General features: G+C 44.1%; 2 protein-coding genes across 5 annotated transcripts in view; one reads left to right on the top strand and one right to left on the bottom strand.

Annotated features, from left to right (window-relative positions):
* SAMD8 (sterile alpha motif domain containing 8) overlaps positions 1-16676 on the bottom strand; it is a 48882-nt gene extending 32206 nt beyond the window's left edge. The window contains exons 1-2 of one of the 2 annotated variants that reach the window (XM_083502755.1): positions 6106-6246; positions 2841-3001 (exon numbers count right to left, since the gene is read on the bottom strand). The gene's annotated coding sequence lies outside the window, so the exon portion shown is untranslated. Of the gene's footprint in view, positions 1-2840; positions 3002-6105; positions 6247-16597 lie in introns of those variants that run through there. The other variant, XM_083502756.1, reaches the window with a different exon arrangement.
* LOC310706602 (dual specificity protein phosphatase 13A-like) lies at positions 348-17171 on the top strand (the record flags this gene model as incomplete). 3 transcript variants are annotated; one of them, XR_014525935.1, is made up of 5 exons in its annotated part: positions 348-1844; positions 4375-4592; positions 6197-7176; positions 15565-15782; positions 16536-17171. XR_014525935.1 is itself a non-coding variant. In XM_083502916.1 (3 exons), the coding sequence occupies 3 exons, from the start codon at positions 1684-1686 to the stop codon at positions 16745-16747; spliced, it is 591 nt and encodes a 196-aa protein (XP_083359042.1). In that variant the 3' UTR covers positions 16748-17171. The 3 variants fall into 3 exon arrangements, 2 of the variants coding, with proteins under 2 accessions (XP_083359042.1, XP_083359041.1); XM_083502916.1 differs by lacking the exons at positions 4375-4592; positions 6197-7176; XM_083502915.1 differs by lacking the exons at positions 348-1844; positions 4375-4592; positions 6197-7176 and adding an exon at positions 8132-8310.
* Between the last annotated feature and the right edge of the window lie 1450 nt (positions 17172-18621).

Below are 18621 nucleotides of genomic sequence, written 5' to 3'. Positions count from 1 at the left end.
AGCCGGCTAGGAGAAGAAGTGATCTTCGGAAGCATCATAATCCACTTACTGTTCTGCCTCGCCATTACCATGTCTTTCAGAATCTCCTGGTCCATATGTCAAGACTTAGCTCTACAATCTGGAATCAGACTTTACTTTTTGTGATTAAGAGGTTTGTCTTTGTGCATAAGACATATAAAACTCATTGCACCTTGGGCATTCTTCCTAATCCATGATCCTTGTGTTGCTGAGCTTGGCAGCCAAGGGTCCAGAGGAAAAAAACCTCAAAGAAATGCCTGTCCAATCCATGGCAATAATGTCTGAATGAAGAGTGCTTGATTGAAAGGCAGTTAGAGTTCCTGTGCAAGAGAATGCATGAGACTGGAGATATCATCATATATATATAAATTTTCTGTTTTACAATTTAAAATGCTCATTTTACATCCTTAAGATATCAATGACTTCCCTTCTTCTCTTTCCATGGTTCATTTTACATATCACAAATCCCTGCATACAGTGGTACCTTGGGTTACAGACGCTTCAGGTTACAGACTCCACTAACCCAGAAATACTACCTTGAGTTAAGAACTTTGCTTCAGGATGAGAACAGAAATCGCGTGGCGGCAGCGGGAGGCCCCATTAGCTAAAGTGGTACCTTAGGGCAAGAACAGTTTCAGGTTAAGAACGAACCCCCAGAATGAATTAAGTTCTTAACCCGAGGTACCACTGTATTTTACAAAAAAATATACCAATCAGTATTCCATTATTGCATCCATCAAAACTTATTTACACTGTTGAATTTATCTCAGTGCTGCCAGCGTTTTCAGCTTAATGCAATTATTCCCCATATATTCAATGAACGTTTTCCAATCTTCTTTAAATGTATGTTCTTCTTGTTCTCTTATTCTATATGTTAAGTCTGCAAGTTGCGCATATTCTGTCAACTTAAGTTGCCATTCTTCTTTGGTTGGGACCTCGCTCATTTTCCATTTTGGGGCTAACAAAACACGGGCCGTAGTATCGGCATACATAAATAACCTTTTTTGACAACTGGGAATTTCAGTCTGAATTATCCCCAACAAAATGGACTCTGGTTTTTTGAGAAGGTACTTCTGAACATTTCCCCCCAATTCATTATGGATCATTTCCCAATATTCTTTTACCCTTTTGTAAGTCCACCACATATGAAAGAACGTTCCCTCCACTTCTTTGCATCTCCAGCACTTATCTGATTCAGTCTTACACATCTAAGCAAACCTACTCGGAGGCAAGGACCATCTGTAAATCATTTTCAAATAGTTCTCCTCCAAAGAATAACATGCTGTAAACTTAAAAGTTGCTTTCCCAGAATTTTCCCCAGAGGTTAAAATCTATAGTGTGTCCTATATCTATTGCCCATTGTGTCATTAAGGCTTCAACCAGCTCGTCTTTTGTTTCCCAAGACTGGAGATATCATCTCTGGCAGAAATCATGCTCCTGTGTGTGTGACAGTGGCCGTTGCTGAATGACTGTTTCCCTTCAGGGTGTGCAAAAATGGCACCTCCTTTCCAAGCTTTGATTTAACAGGTTGCATGCTTTGCTACTGCCCAGCACCTGTCCAATAAATTCAAAATGACAAGCACACAGGCTAAAAGAGCGCATTAAACCAGCAAGCCTGGACCACTTTCTCAGGTTTCAGAGGGAACAGTTGCTACTTTAATAAGGATGGCTGAAGAGTGTGTCTCCCTCTCCAAAGACCCTGAGTGTTCTGGAACATCCACAGCTGAGACCCCCACTCTTAAAGATCTAGAACAGCTCCTGAATACTGGGAGGCCTTCCTGTAACCATGCTGATGAAGTATGGCCTAACCTTTTCTTGGGAGATCTGTAAGTATACGTCCGTGGAACAGCTCAGCATTTTTGGGGCAGTGCTTAAGAGCTCCGCCAACGCAACTACTGCAGCCAAGTCAATGCTCCTTCCAAGGAATGCGTCATTCTGTGATCTGGTTGAGTCCAGTACCTTGTTATGCATGACTGTACCTCATTTAAAGCAATGGGGCTTTCTGACACATGATTGGAGGAAATTGCACCTTAACATGTTATCTGATTTTTGCAATACAGACTTGCAATTAATTGTTAACGAGCCTGAAGCAGTTTATCTTTTTTATTTTGTGCATTCAGGATGCCACACAGAATCTGGAACAAAATGTTGGATTCTTGAATATATCATCTTACTTTTTCTTCCAAAAAGCCATTTCTAGCCCCCCACAAGTTGCGAAGAGACATGGCTGAAGGCTAAAGAGGCAAAAGAGTTCAGTCAGTATGGCTTCTGTACCCTTTAGAGCAGTGCTTTTTCTGGGGGGAATGCAGGGGGACGCATACCCCTAAATATTTTGTGAATCTAAGTTTGGCCTCATCGAGGGGCAGTATTTCAATATGAGTAGGAAAATGAGAGTACCCCTAAACATTTTTTTTTTTTTTAGAAAAAAAAGCACTGCTTCAGAGACCTAGTCCTCCCTTGTAGCTTCTCATTGCCTTTTCCTGGCTCTTTGGGCCATTTCAATTGCCTCGCTCTGGTGGCGCTGTGGGTTAAACCACAGAGCCTAGGACTTGCCGATCAGAAGGTTGGCGGTTCGAATCCCTGCAATGGGTGAGCTCCTGCCAACCTAGCAGTTCAAAAGCACGTCAAAGTGCAAGTAGATAAATAGGTACCGCTCCGGCGGGAAGGTAAACGGCATTTCCGTGCGCTGCTCTGGTTCGCCAGAAGCGGCTTAGTCATGCTGGCCACATGACCCAGAAGCTGTACGCCGGCTCCCTCGGCCAATAAAGCGAGATGAGTTGGTCACAACTGGACCTAATGGTCAGGGGTCCCTTTACTTTTACCTTTAACTCCAGCGTAAAGCCATGTCTTTATAGATCTGTCCAGTTCTGGTGAGGCTGAGCTCACGGACGTTTTGGGAGTAAGCAAGCCCAGCGAGCATTCTCAAGCTGATGGTATCCAGGCCGGGATAACAGTGTTTCTGTCAAAGGTCAGGAACCATGAACTGGCAAACAAGGGCAAAAGACATGGAGAGATCACTGGGAGCAAACCAGGTATTCCAACAGATTCCTTGGTCTTTTTTTTAGTAGGCATGGACCTGCCTACCTCCTCCTGGCTCTACTTGCTTCTCAAGGACCATAGCAATTTAAAGGGACTGTCCTGCAGCCTGGAATCTAGCATGCCGCCATCTCGCTTCTATTTTCTGTTGGGTCCATTGTCCGTTGTTATGATCGGGTTTTGAGGAATAGGAGGCCCTTGGTGGCGAGGGCAGTGGTACCCTGAAGGTTATTTGGGCTACCGTCTCAAGGGAAAGTGGCTCAGGGGATTCTGTACTAGGGTCTTATTTAAATATCACATTTATACCCTGCTTCTCTTTCCAACAGGCTCAAGACGGCTTACATGATTCTTCCCACTCCCCATTTTATCCTCCCAATAACCCATTGGGGCAGGTTAAGGTTGAGAATTGGTAAATGGCCAAAGTCACCCAGTGGGCTACATGGCTAAGTGGGGATTTGAACCCCCAAGTCCTAGCATGACCCCCTAACCGCTAGACCACACTGGCTCCCAAGTCCTTTGATGCGCTTAACAGATTTAGTGCCTAACCCTAAAATTCAGGGACATCCAATGATGGAAGATTCAGGACAAAGTACTTCTTCACATAATAAGACATTATTATGGGATCTGCTCCCACAAATAGAGTGATAGCCACACCCTTGGATGGCTTTAAAAGAGAATTGGGCAAAGGACAAGGCTATCAATGGCTGCTAACCCTAATGGCTCTGTTCTGCCATCCCTGTCTGAGGCAGTATAATTCTGAATACCAGTTGCTGGAAACCACAGAGGGGAGAATGAAGTTGAGCTCAGATCCTGCTTCGTGCTTCCCAGAGACATCTAAGTGGCCAATCTGAGTGTTATGTACTGAAGTTCTCACCCTGGGCCAGCAGGGGGATACTGTAGATAGTTATGCAAATGAAGGATTGAAAGTGACGTTCAGTGATTGGATAGTTTTAGAAAGTTGCTACAGTAACGTTGTACTGGAGCTCTATATAAGCAGGCTGACTGAGCTCTTCAGTTCAGTTCTGTTCTGGCCTCTGAATAAACAAGAGCTGTTTGAAGAATCGCTGTGTCGTCTGATATGTTCACCCACAACTTAACAGTGAGAACAGCATGTTGGACCAGATGGACCATTGGCTTATTCCAGAATGTTCATTCATTACATCATAATTGAATTTTCTGTTCCTTAACGTGGGAGATTTTCTCCATACCATAAGTGGATCTGAGCCACAAATCAGAGGGAGAAGCCTGAAAGCAAAATAGGATTCTTCTCCTACCTGTTAAGTCTGCCCCTCACTTTCTGTTTCATTTTTCTCTCTCCAGTGTTATGGCCCACAACAGATTTGGTTTGTGGAAAATGGGCATCAGCCATGTTTTAAATGCTGCACACGGCAAAATATTTTGCCAAGGATCCCACGAGTTTTATGGCACAATGATCGAATACTATGGTGTACCAGCCTTTGACCTTCCTGATTTTGATATGACTCCATATTTTTACCCCGCGGCAGAATTCATACACAAAGCCTTGAACACACCAGGAGGTAGGGAAGCAACATGCGCCACAAATGTTTGTATTATGTTGTGCTGTGCTGGCAGTTTGGCACTTCACTGCCATTTCTTTTGGAGAGCTGGAGATTGGGGAAAGATTTTCAGCTCTCTCATTGATTTGGGGTTTACTTGATGGCCGCCCTGTGGGGATCACTGAGCAGCTTTTGCCCTGTGCCTCTTCCCCGACCTTCTCTTTGTTTCCAGGCAGAGATTATTGGCTTCTTAAATTCTCTGCCTACCTCCTGCTTCCATTTCTCTACTCATATGTACAGTGGTACCTCGGGTTACATACGCTTCAGGTTACATACGCTTCAGGTTACAGACTCCGTCAACCCAGAAATAGTGCTTCAGGTTAAGAACTTTGCTTCAGAATAAGAACAGAAATTGTGCTCTGGCGGCGCGGCAGCAGCAGGAGGCCCCATTAGCTAAAGTGGTGCTTCAGGTTAAGAACAGTTTCAGGTTAAGTACGGACCTCTGGAACGAATTAAGTACTTAATCCGAGGTACCACTGTATGCTCATCTGGTTCCCATTTCCTTATTATTTGTACATAGCTATAACATATTGAGGTTCCAGGTGTCTCCAATGCCTGTGTGTCATTATCTACCCTCCTCTCACATTATATATCAACACTGGAGTTCCTTATCACCTTGACATCACTTTGCCATGACACATTGGAAACCATGTTTAAATCTTCTGTCCTTTGTCACTATTCTTTTTCTAGACATGGGTGGCACTGTGGTCTAAACCACAGAGCCTCCTGGACACGCCAATCAGAAGGTCAGCAGTTCTAATCTGCGCAACAGGGTGAGCTCCCATTGCTCTTTCCCAGCTCCTGCCAATCTAGCAGTTCGAAAGCACACCAGTGCAAGTAGATAAATAGGTACCACTGCAGCAGGAAGGTAAACGGCGTTTCTGTGTGCTCTGGTTTCCATCATGGTGTCCTGTTGTGCCAGAAGCGGTTTAGTCATGCCGGCCACATGACCTGGAAATCTGTCTGTGGACAAACGCTAGCTTCCTCGGCCTGAAAGCAAGATGAGTGCCGCAACCCCATAGTCGCCTTTGACTGGACTTAACCGTCCAGGGGTCATTTAACTTTACCGTTTACTGTTCTTTTATGCCCAGGTGGCAAAAGAGCTGTGAGTTTTTATCACTGCTTGAGAAAAAACAATATAAGAACCCCTGTTGCCAAAAACAACTAGATTCACTGTTCTTTCGGTCTTGTCCTAAGTACATTTTGAAACTGCAGTTTATCCCAGCACTGAAAATTCATCAGAATCCAACAAAGAAAACTGTTAAACGTGCGCGCGTACAAATACATACATACAGTGCTTTTTCTGCCAAACATTGATTTTAGCTAAACTGTGAAGTAAGCCCAAGAAGATTTCCATTAACTTGACACAAACAATGTAAAGTAGGGCCCCACATTTAGGCATAAATGAAGATAATATCAGAATTGGGGACTAAATTTATCCAGTATTAATGTAACTGCAGAAAGTTAAATGTACCTGTTTCAGAAATGGTTGAATTCTGTCTTCTCTGTACTTTAAAAATGCCATCTTTTAAGATGATAAAAAATGTGGTTTACTTCATTTTCAGGCAAAATCTTAGTGCACTGCGCAGTGGGGATAAGCCGGTCGTCTTCGTTGGTGCTGGCATATCTCATGATCTACCATCGCTTCTCTTTGCTTAAAGCCATTCAGGCAGTGAAAGAACGTCGGTGGATTTTCCCCAATCAAGGGTTCCTGAAGCAACTGAGAAATTTGGACCTTCAGCTCAGCAAATAAAGCACTAAGCAAGCACCCCTGGTGATCAGGAACACAAGTTATTTTCAAGCCTCCCTGTCCTGGAATGTTTTCATTAAAATGTGTTCATTGTAGTATTTTTCTAACAGTAGCCACGCTACTAGAAATAATGGCTATTTCGAGGGGTGTTAGCATGGTCCACCCAAGAGGCAAGGCGAGCCCCCAACACCCACCAAAAGCAACCTCAACAGCGAACTCTCGGCAAACCAATGAACCCCTCTCCTCCATTAGGAAGGACTTTCTTACAAATAAGCAGTTCAATAGTGGGGAAGCTTGTCTTGGAAAGAAATGGACTCCCCTTCTTTAGAGGTTTTTAAGCAGAGGCTGGATTGCCACTTATCAGGAATGCTGCAGCAATGGGTTTCCTACATTAGCATGGGACTGAACTACAGTGGTACCTTGGTTCTCAAACACCTTGGTACTCAAACGCCTTGGTTCTCAAACGCCGAAAATCTGGAAGGAAGAGTTCTGGTTTTCAAACGCTTTTTGGAAGCCAAACGTCCGATGCGACTGTCATCTATTGTTTCCGGGGCACCTGCACCAATCAGAAGCTGCACCATGTTTTTTGAACATTTTGGAAGTCAAACGGACTTCCGGAACGGATTAAGTTTGGGCTTTTGTTTTTGCTATTTATTTTGCTTTGTTTTTGAGGCTTTTTTTTTTGTTGATTTGTTTTTGCGACTGTGTGGAACCCAGTTCAGCTACTGACTGATTGTGTGACTGCGGAAATGAATAAAAAAAAACCCATCCAAACAATGACTATCATCAGTGCAGGTAAGGGGGAAAATGTAATTTTAATTTTTATCATCTACAATACTGTCATATTTATTTTATAGTACAGTACATTGATTATTGCTTTCATTTTATGTATGGATCAATGATCTCGCTAGGTAGTGAAATCCATGTTAAGTTGCTGTTTTAGGAGTTGTTTTTAAAAGTCTGGAACAGATAAATCCATTTTGCATTACTTTCTATGGAAAAGCACGCCTTGGTTTTGGAACGCTTTGGTTTTGGAACGGACTTCTGTAACTGAGTAAGTTTGAGAACCAAGGTACCACTTTCAATCACTTTCCAGGAACCTTTGAAATCTATGATTCTATGATCTTCCATAACGATCTTCAGAGGAGTACATAATAATATAATTCAACTCAAAATAACTACAGTATTTTTCGCTCTATAACACGCACCAGACCATAACACGCACATAGTTTTTAGAGGAGAAAAACAAGGAAAAAAATATTCTAAACGAAATAGTGGATATATGATATTTGTGGTTCATGCTGTGGCCACAGACATGTGATCTGACAGTGTGTTTGGAGTAGCCCAAAGCAAAAATCCTGAGGATCCATGTGGATCCATGCTTTGTAACCACGGAGGAGGGAAGGAAGGGGAACCATGGATCCTCTGCTCACGACTGCAGCAGATCCCCCCGCCACCCACAGGCATTCGCTCCATAACACGCACAGACATTTCCCCTTACTTTCTAGGAGGAAAAAATTGAGTGTTATGGTGCAAAAATACGGTATTTTTCCCTTTTAGAGGAAAAATAGGATGTTGATCTCCACTCGTGCTTATTGCATTTTGTGCTGCCGTGTCAGCAAAGGTTGTTCCCACATTAGGCATGGGGGTGGGCAGGGGGCGAAAAGGGGACATATCTCAAGAGGCACACCTGCTTCCCCCTGTCAAACGTCGAAAGGTAACTGGAGCTCATTGGGGCTCTGCAACGACCATGTATCATCGCATGACAGCGGATGACCCCTTTCCAAAGACGACCGCCTCCTTTTGCAAAATGAACAGCCGCAGATCCGCCTCACCCTCCGTCCAAGAGTTGGAGCATGTGATGGACAGCTGCAGGATGGAATTAAATGAGATAGATGAAGTGTGGCCCAATCTTTATATAGGCAACATGTAAGTGTGACCCGGAACGAAGCCGCGGCTTGAGCGTGGGGTAAAAGGAAGGTACTGTACAGCAGTGTAATGTTATGACCAATGAATTCACATTGCTAACGGAGGACAGATCTGTGCACGCTGAAGTTAAAGTCTGAAAAGAGTTTCCCTTCTTTTTCTCTGTCGTTCAACATGGGACAGCCTTCATAATAGAAAGCACATTACAAAAATCTGTATATTACTGGGGCAGGAACAGCACAGATAGTCCTATCACAGAGACACAAGGTAATATATTTAATTATGCGCTAAAACTAAAAATCTAAATTCTAGCAAAGGAACCCACTTTCTTTTCCCAGAATACCTGTCCTATCTACACCCAAATGACACAAACCACCCTCTGCATTTGGGGTGCCCAGTATGTCCTGTGTAAGATACAGATTTTTAAAAAAAAAGAATTTACAGTTGGATGAGAACAAGGTGTGATATCCTGATAGGTGGAGAAAGATGCAAGGAATGTAGACAAGGTATTCAAACTGAGAAATCTGCGGCCGAGTGAGGTAGCCTAGCAGAGTACAGAAATTCCAGTGGCTACTGAAACCTTATACTGGCGAATTTAAAATGCACGTCTTCAAGAAACATGAGCGGTGATGGACTTTCTAAATTGAAGGTTGAGTTTCTCAGGAACCCTAGCTGTGGGCCTGGTTACAGATTGTATGTCTGAATATTCTATTGATTAGTTATGTGTTTATGCACCAAGAATTTGCTCCTCTATCCATATGCAATTTACAAAGACAACTCATATTGTTTTATCCTGCTCTGTATTTTGAAAGTATAATCCTCTGGAGTGATCATCTGCATTTTATATTGGCAAATATACGGTGGATTAATTATACAGTTAGCATGCGCTTGTCAACCTTTGATGCATAAAAAAATCAGATCTGAACCCTGAGGTAGGAAATGGCATAGAGTATAATGTGCTCAATTGATCCCAACCTCTGCTCTTGAAAGGGATACGCTACCACTAGACTGAGCCTCTGTTTTCAAGGAAAGATGCTAGAGAGTTAAATGATTTAGATATCTGCAAGAAGTCACATGGCTGAAGGCAGAAGTTCTGTGAAGCAAACACACTAGAGTCCAGTCCCGTCATGGCAACTGGCACATGTCATAATGTATCATTCTAAATTCCGGTGCAGATGGATTTCTTACTAATATTTCAGTAGATCTGAAGCCTACAGAAATTAAAGGGTAACTAAAGCCGTCCGCTAAAAAATAACATTCCGTGTTCTTGCAAATTGGATACGGCGTCATGTGACCGTAAGTTCTCCAAGTTACATTATCCCCTACCAAATTGTCTGGGTTGAGCAATCCTATACGCGCCGTTATCACAGAAATGCCACTGCTGCGTGCCTGTCTTTTCTGACGCCCACTCAATCCAGGATGGGAAGGCAGAGTCACCCACATGGTGAGCCAAAATGCAAGCAGCAAATGACTTTGGGATGATCAGAGCACTTCCCCAACAGCCCTGTCCAACACTGCAAAATATACCGTATTTTTCGCTGTATAGGACGCACCCGACCATAGGACTCACCTTGTTTTAGAGGGGGAGAACAAGGAAAAAAAATTCTCCCCTTCTCTGCTCAGCGCCCCTTCAGCGAAGCGGCAGGAGAAACGGAGCCCCTTCCACTTCTCCTCCCGCTTGGCTGAAGGGGCGCTGCACAGCTTTCCCTCTCTGCTGAAGTCAGGAGAGTCTTGCTTTCCTGGCTTCAGCAAAAGGAACCTGAAGCCTCCAGAGCGCAGCGGGAACTCGCGCTGTGCTCCGGAGGCTTCAGGCGGCTATCCCTGAAGCCTGGAGAGCGAGAGGGGTCAGTGCGCACCGACCCCTCTCGCTCTCCAGGCTTCAGCGAAAGCAACACGAAGCCTCCAGAGCGCGGAGGGAGCTCTCCCTCTGCTCTTCAGAGGCTTCGCGTTGCTATCGCTGAAGCCAAGGAGCCTGCATTCGCTCCATAGGACGCACACACATTTCCCCTTCACTTTTGGAGGGGGGAAAGTGTGTCCTATAGAGCAAAAAATACGGTACTCAATGATACTACCAGGCCCCCACTCCATCACCTAGTATAGTACTCGACGGGATACGGAGCTGGGAAGCTGGAGACAATATTTCAAGCTCCAACAGTGGAAGGGAGAGCTGTTAGGGCCCAAAAAGTTGGAGCACCTGGCACTCAAACCTCTGCTGCAGACGCCACAGAGGAGCTCCCTTATCACTCAAGCGCAGCAACAAACACATATGGCCATGGCGCATTAGTTCCCTATGCCACAGTCCCATAGAATCGCAAACGTTGGAAGTTGGAAGGCACCCGAGGGTCATCCAGCCCCCGGGCAATGCAGGAATCCCACATCATTTAGCTCCATTGTTGGTCACTTCCTGTTGCTAGCTATTAACAGCATATTTTGTATAAAGCTGTGCTATTTAAGATGTCCATGCAGCGCCTGCTATTGGTAAAAACGTCTCATGAGTGAGCAACAATAATTCATTAGGACCACATGTTCCAAGCTTGCTAAATAAATCATCCCGGTTCCTCCGATATTTGCCGCCTCAGCCTCTTAACGGAAAGAAGAGTTATACCCTGTCACCGGACCTTTCCCTTTGCAAGCTCCTAGACTATTTAATTCATCTGACCATTTAAAAGCTAGTATTGGCCAGCATTCAGACAAATCCAGTGGTAATAGAATTAAGTAGATCTGACCACACTGAAGTCTACCCTATGGAATAGAAAATATTAGAAGAAGAAGAGTTTGGATTTGATATCCCGCCTTTCACTCCCTTTAAGGAGTCTCAAAGCGGCTAACATTCTCCTTTCCCTTCCTCCCCCACAACAAACACTCTGTGAGGTGAGTGAGGCTGAGAGACTTCAGAGAAGTGTGGCTGGACCAAGGTCACCCAGCAGCTGCATGTGGAAAAGCGGAGACGCGAACCCGGTTCCCCAGATTACGAGACTACCGCTCTTAACCACTACACCACACTGGCTTTTTTTTTTTTAAAAAAAAGAAGTTTCCAGCAAGAAGCTACTGAGCTGGACTCCATTAGTTTAGCAACTAAAGGAACTCAGACTAGGTAGAGATCTGGAGTAATTGTCCCATTTTAAGGAGCTTATACTATTTTTGCTATACTCATTTGCAATCAGGTGCAGCCAGTTGCAGAAGAATCACACCCATTCTCTTTGAATCTCGTATTCATATGTATTTTGCATCTGCTACTATCCGTATCTTTCCTTGGCCTTTTGTCATTGTAAAGGGTTTTTCTTGCTGTATTTTCTTGCTGTATATCTTAATCTAATTTGTGTAGCTTCCATTTGCCTCACTGCTTCCCTGTAGTTTACAACCGACCGAATTGGACCAATCCCTGCAGTTTACAACCAAATTGGACCAAACACAAGTGCCCCTATTTTCCAGGGACAGTTGCGGATTTACAGAATCTGTCCCAGTTTCTGATTTATAGAAATATAGAATATAGAAATACTTTATTGTCACTGTACCGCTTGTTTACAGTGAGATTAAATGAGCCCCCCCCCCCAATCTCTCAGTCCTTGTTACACTCTGTGTGCTGTCATACGACCACCAACCCCAAACGTCAGCTGCAATGTTGCTGTCTTCCATTCAGCAGCCTCACGGCCCACAGGTAGAAACTGTTCTTTAACCTGTTGGTGCAGCTTATCATGCTTCTATATCTCCTGCCCGAGGGCAGGAGATTAAAAAGGTGCTGGCCAGGGTGTGAGTCATCCCTGAGAATGTTCCTTGCTCTTCTGAGGCAACAGTCTCCTGCGATAACATCTAGCGGACTCAGGGCACAGCCCATGATATCGTGTGCTGTCTTCACCACCCTCTGTAGGGACTTTCTGTCAAACCAGCGTACCACACCGTAATACAGTATGAGAGAACACTTTCTATTGTGGACCGATAGAAGGAAATCATCAGTTGATTTGATCCCGGAATGTCCTGCTTTTCCTTAGGACATCCCTATTTTCATCAGAGAAATGTTGGAGGGTATGTAAACAGCAATTGTGTTTTCCATGAATTGCCGTTCGTTCCAATTCAGCGGTAAAAAGTGTGTTTTCCAGGGAAAATCAGCGGAACAATTGCAAAACTGCTCGGCCCACGTCTAGAAAGGATGGGACAAAGGGGAAACTGCTATCTAAGACCAACCGTTTCGGCATCTGAAAAAAGAACCTCTAACTTCAAATCCTTCTGTCTCAATAAAACTTATTAGTGTTTATGAAGCTGCAGGACTCTCATAAGTTGCAACAAAACTGCCTCACTGGAATACGTCAGTATTAATTTATGAAATATAGATTTCTGATTCGGTGATTCGTACTACTCTAGGCAGATCTGCCTTATTGGAATTTGATCATACCCTACACTCTATTTAAACTTTCCCTGACACTATCAATAGGACGGAAAGAGATGCTGAAAGCACAACCCTTTCGGATCAGTGGCAATCATTTTGAAATAAGTATCGGATGAGATCCTGCCAGGGGAAGCTTACACAATCCACTGGATTGTCGTAACATCGGGAACATACCCTGTCCATATGTTCAAGGAGCCACAAATGAAAGAAAGCTTTCCCCGTTATGGAAATAAAACAACAAATCCAAACAGCGATTCTGTTAGTGCAGCCTGTCTTCATTCTGAAGACGTAAACCTAGTATAAAATCGGCACATTTCACATGCAACATCTGTTTCAAAAGGAAGGATGGCGACTCTCTGTGTGTGTGCCCTTCCTGTCCAGATGAAATCATGATTACATCTATATGAAAACATTATCCACAGCCCTCGGCTCAGAAAACCGTTCATCTGTGCCAAGTGCAGCTCGGCAGCAGTTCACGGCAGGACACAGAGAATGCCCTGCGCTAATGAAACCACATGGTGATATCTGTGCCCTTCGAATGTGATTGTCCATATTGGAGGAGGTTTATCCACATAATCGGTTCAAAGTGTGCCCTCTATTGCATCAGCCTTTACAGGAAAATCCTGCAAATCTCGATTAAGAGACCATTGTGCTATATACAAAAGATCAGTCACAGGCTTCCGAAGAAGTTGAAGCCCAGATATCTTAACATGGCTCTCTTGCCCTTTATGATTTCAGAGGGGGAAAGTCCAGTCACAGTTTCTCATCCTAACCTACCTCACAGGGTTGTTGTGAAGAGTCAAAGGTGACTATGGGGTGCAGTGCTCATCTCGCTTCAGGCTGAGGGAGCTGGAGTTTGTCCAAAGACAGCTTTCCGGCTCATGTGGCCAGCATGACTAAACCGCTTCTGGTGCAACGGGACACTATGACGGAAACCAGAGTGCACGGAAACACCGTTTACCTTCCTGCCACAGTGGTACCTATTTATCCACTCGCACTAGCGCGCTTTCAAACTGCTAGGTTGGCAGGAGCTGGGAGAGAGCAACAGGAGCTCACCCCATCGCAGGTATTCGAACCACTGACCTTCCTGATCGGCAAGCCCAAGAGGCTCAGTGGTTTAGACCACAGCGCCACCCACGTCCCATGTGAGGATAACATGCATGGAAGAACCACATACGCCACACTTAGAACATGGGACCAAAACATCAGGAGAAGCACTTAAAAAAAAATGTTTGTTGGGGGCAAGGAATTCATGTTTCAGAGGCATATCTAAATAGCAGTTTTCTAAACAGGTATCTGAAAGTAGGCAGGGATGATTCCTACCAAGCCTCTGCTGGCAGGCAGTTCCACAGGACAGGGCCTGCCACAGGAAAGACTTGGCCCACCAGGCCTCAGAAAAAATGAAGATGCAGCTTTGGGTCTGGGAGCTGTGGCAATAATGATAATGATATTTCTCTAGGAATTTGAAGTGGGATTAGCAGTTGCGTTGCCTCCTGAAAGGAATGCATATGCACTCACTATGCTCTTCTTACATATTTGTTTAAATCAATAAATCAACAATCAATACCCAACACTTTCTCATTCATCGGAAACTAAGCCCTGTATCACTGTTTCCACCATGAAAAGATGAGCCAGTGTGGCATAATGGAGAGAGTGTTTTTGGTTTTGTTTTTCTAATTTTTGTTAAATTTCTCTTTTACATTTTAGGATATTCACTTAAACAACCTTAAAATATCGATGACTACCCTTCCTTTCTTTCCGTGGTTCATTTTGCACAACATAAATCCCTGCATATTTTACATAAAATAAACCATTCAGTATTCCATTATCACATCCATCAAAACTTATTTACACTGTTGAATTTATCTTAATGCTGCCAGCGTTTTCAAATAGACACAATTTCCCCCCATATATTCAAGAAACATTTCCCAATCTTCTCTAAACGTATGTTCTTCTTGTTCTCTTATTCTATATGTTAGAACTGCAAGCTGCGCATATTCCATCAGTTTAAGTTGCCATTCTTCTTGTAATGGTGAGAGTGTTAGAACTGAGAGATCAGGGTTCAAATCCCCACTCACCCCTGGGCGACCTTGGGCCAGTCACCATCTCTTAGCTTAAGCTACCTCACAAGGAGAACCCTGTAAGTCACCTGGCGATGCTTGGAAGATAAAGATGGTATAAAGGGAAACGGACCACTGACCAGTGACACTGAGCCAGTGTGGTGTAGTGGTTAAGAGCGGTAGTCTCGTAATCTGGGGAATCGGGTTCGCGTATCCGCTCCTCCACATGCAGCTGCTGGGTGACCTTGGGCCAGTCACACTTCTCTGAAGTCTCTCAGCCCCACTCACCTCACAGAGTGTTTGTTATGGGGGAGGAAGGGAAAGGAGAATGTTAGCCGCTTTGAGACTCCTGAAGGGGAGTGAAAGGCGGGATATCAAATCCAAACTCTTCCAGTCCATTCGGTCCAGTCATGACCGACTCTGGGGTTGCGGCGCTCATCTCGCTTTATTGGCCGAGGGAGCCGTCGTACAGCTTCCGGGTCATGTGGCCAGCATGACTAAGCCACTTCTGGCGAACCAGAGCAGCACACGGAAACGCCATTTACCTTCCCACCAGAGTGGTACCTATTTATCTACTTGCACTTTGACATGCTTTCGAACTGCTAGGTTGGCAGGAGCAGGGACCGAACAACGGGAGCTCACCCCGTCGCGGGGATTCGAACCGCTGACCTTCTGATCGGCAAGTCCTAGGCTCTGTGGTTTAACCCACAGCGCCACCCACGTCCCAAAGATGGTATATAAACGTAATAAATAAATAAGGACATGGGATTCATTTCTGCTAAACTGTCCACTTTCATATCTGTTTCCCGGCAGCACGGCGGCACACAACAAGGAAGAGCTAAGGAAACGGGGTATCACTCACATTCTGAATGCCGCACACGCTGCCTGGGGAAGCAAAGGAAACCAAATGTTCTATGGACCAGAGTTCCATTACTATGGAATAGCAGCAGAAGACTCCCCAGACTTTGACCTCAGCATACACTTCCGCCCTGCCTCCGAATTCATCACCAAAGCCCTAAGTGTACCAAATGGTGAGTGCCTTGGGATGGAGCAATGGGGAAGTTTCTGAAACAACAATGGGATATTAGCTCCGCCCAAGGCATGATGGAGAACAGCAACAACCGGGAAAAGGTTGACAGAACATTTTACAAGGACAGGAAGAAACACCATGGTCAGAATAATTGCCACACACAGGAAGAACAAGGATATAGTTTGAGTGCCTCACTTGTAGTTTTATAAATCATTTAATGTGTCAACACGAATAGAAGTTATTAATATCGCTGTTGTTGTATAAGGGATTAGTATTTTGACCAGAATGTAATTGAAATTAATAAGACTTTGGAACGCAGAAGTAATCATCAAACCATCCATTCTAGCATCTAAATTATATAATTTGGTATTTGAACGATTGGTATTCGTAATTGTATTATAATTTGGCATTGTTATAATTAAGCTGTTATTGGACTGTAATTGAAAACTAATAAAAAAATTTTTATCAAACGGTGAGTTGCCTGCCCTGGTGGAACTGCTGCACTGATGTTTTAGGTATTAGCAGCAGCATAGCATGGGTTGCTGGTGTCCGGGGCAGACAAGCAACCATTTTGAGATAGGTCAGACTGAGAGACAGAGTGAATGAGTGGCCCAAGGTCACCCAGTGAGCTTCAGAGCCACTTGACAATTTGGATTGCTTTAATACAAACTAGGAACCCCCAAAATCCCCTACTGGAGGAGCTCAAAGGAGTTCCCAGTTGCTCTCTTCTTAAATCATTTCATCTCCGTTCCAGGAAAGATCTTGGTCCACTGCATTCTAGGCAGAAGCAGATCAGCAGCCCTGGTTCTGGCTTACCTCATGATCTGTCAGAATTTCTCCCTGGCTGACGCCGTCGGAAAGATCCTGCAGAATCGAGCCATCTCCCCGAACCGAGGGTTCCTGAAACAGCTGCAAGACTTAGATCTGGAGCTACGGTACAAGATCAGGCTGTGTCGGCTTCTGTAACGTGAAGAAGAAAGCAAAACGGCAAAGTGACAACATCTGACAGAGAACTTGGTTTCCGCTGCCAATCTCAGCAATTAAGCTTGAGGCTGTGTTATTTATCTTGACAGGAATTTTGAATGCTTAGTTTGGGAGCGGACCTTGACATCTAGAACATCTAACATTCAAGTTAGGCGCTTGAATGTTCTGGATCTCTTTAAGGGAGATTGAATTTGAAGCTTATAAGACTGAGAAGGGGCCACAGTGCCCCCATAGAGAATCTCACATGCAGCTTTCAAAGTGCTTTCAGATTTTTCAGAGCGCTCACATATAGCATCTCACTAATCCTGGCTTACCACAACTTTGCAAAGATAAGTCATTATATTTAGATAGAAATGTATAAGATTCAGGTGGTGGTCGTGTTGGTCTGATGCAGTCAAAATATATACAGTGGTACCTTGGGTTAAGTACTTAATTCGTTCTGGAGGTCCGTTCTTAAGCTGAAACTGTTCTTAACCTGAAGTACTACTTTAGCTAATGGGGCCTCCTGCTGCCGCTGCGCCACCAGAGCACGATTTCTGTTCTCATCCTGAGCAAAGTTCTTAACCCAAGGTACTATTTCTGGGTTAGCGGAGTCTGTAACCTGAAGCGTATGTAACCTGAAGCGTATGTAACCCGAGGTACCACTGTATACAAATAAAAAATTGTCCAGTAGCACCTTAGAGACCAACTAAGTTTGTTCTTGGTATAAGCTTTCATGGTTCTACAATATTTTTTTTTATGTATAAGATTGTACAAGTAAGGAGCTTTGTGAACCCTAACTGCTGGAAAGTCCTTTGCGCTGAATTAATAGTTATCTAAAGAATGGGAATGCATTTAGATCTCAAATTGTAATGTGTTACTGGGGATGGATTTTTTTTTAATGGACAAAATTTTAATCATAAATAAATAAGAGTAAAAATGTGTACCCCACCACCGAGACCATCCCCTTGTAACTAACCAACCTCCCAAAATTTCAACACCTCTTCCGGTGGTTTTACCCCCTTTCCGTTTTAACAGTACAAATTCTACAAACACCTTCCATACCTCCTCAAAATCATTTTTCCTGCGTATTCCCCATCTTACTTAATGGCACATGTTAATTTATCATTAATAGTAATATCCCACACCTCTTTATAACATTCTTCCATTTTATATTCTCCTTGCCCCTTCCACTTCCTAGCTATAGCAATTCGTGCAGCGGTCAATAAATTTGTGAGCAAGTTCTTCACAGCCTGTGAACCTTCCACCCCATCGTAAATTGATAATAATGCTACCTCTGGACTTTCGCCCAGCTTTCATCCACTGATTTCTGTTATCCCCTTAAACACTTTTTGCAAAAAAATATTAAAAAATGTACATATTTACACCCCCACCACATGTGAACATAATTCCCGGTTTCCTGGCATCCCTTCCAACATAACACTGAATATTCCTTGTTTATTTGATTTAATCTGACTGGTGTTAAATACCGGGTGTGGATGGATTTCTGTGGAAATACAGGGCTGGTCCTTCCATGAGGTAGTGAGGTGGCCACCTCAGGTGTCATCACTAAAATGACAGAGCTGCGAGTGTCATGCAGCCTGTGTTGTGCCACCAAAGGCTAGGCACACATTCGTGGCTTAAAAGAAGAAGAAGAGGAGGAGTTTGGATTTGATATCCCGCTTTATCACTACCCTAAGGAGTCTCAAAGCGGCTAACATTCTCCTTTCCCTTCCTCCCCCACAACAAGCACTCTGTGAGGTGAGTGGGGCTGAGAGACTTCAGAGAAGTGTGACTGGCCCAAGGTCACCCAGCAGCTGCATGTGGAGGAGCAGGGAAGCGAACCTGGTTCACCAGATTACGAGTCTACCGCTTTT

Source organism: Podarcis liolepis (assembly GCF_965112155.1).
Source record: "Podarcis liolepis genome assembly, chromosome: 5".
NCBI lineage: Eukaryota > Metazoa > Chordata > Lepidosauria > Squamata > Lacertidae > Podarcis > Podarcis liolepis.
This window is presented reverse-complemented; position numbering and strand designations above follow the sequence as displayed.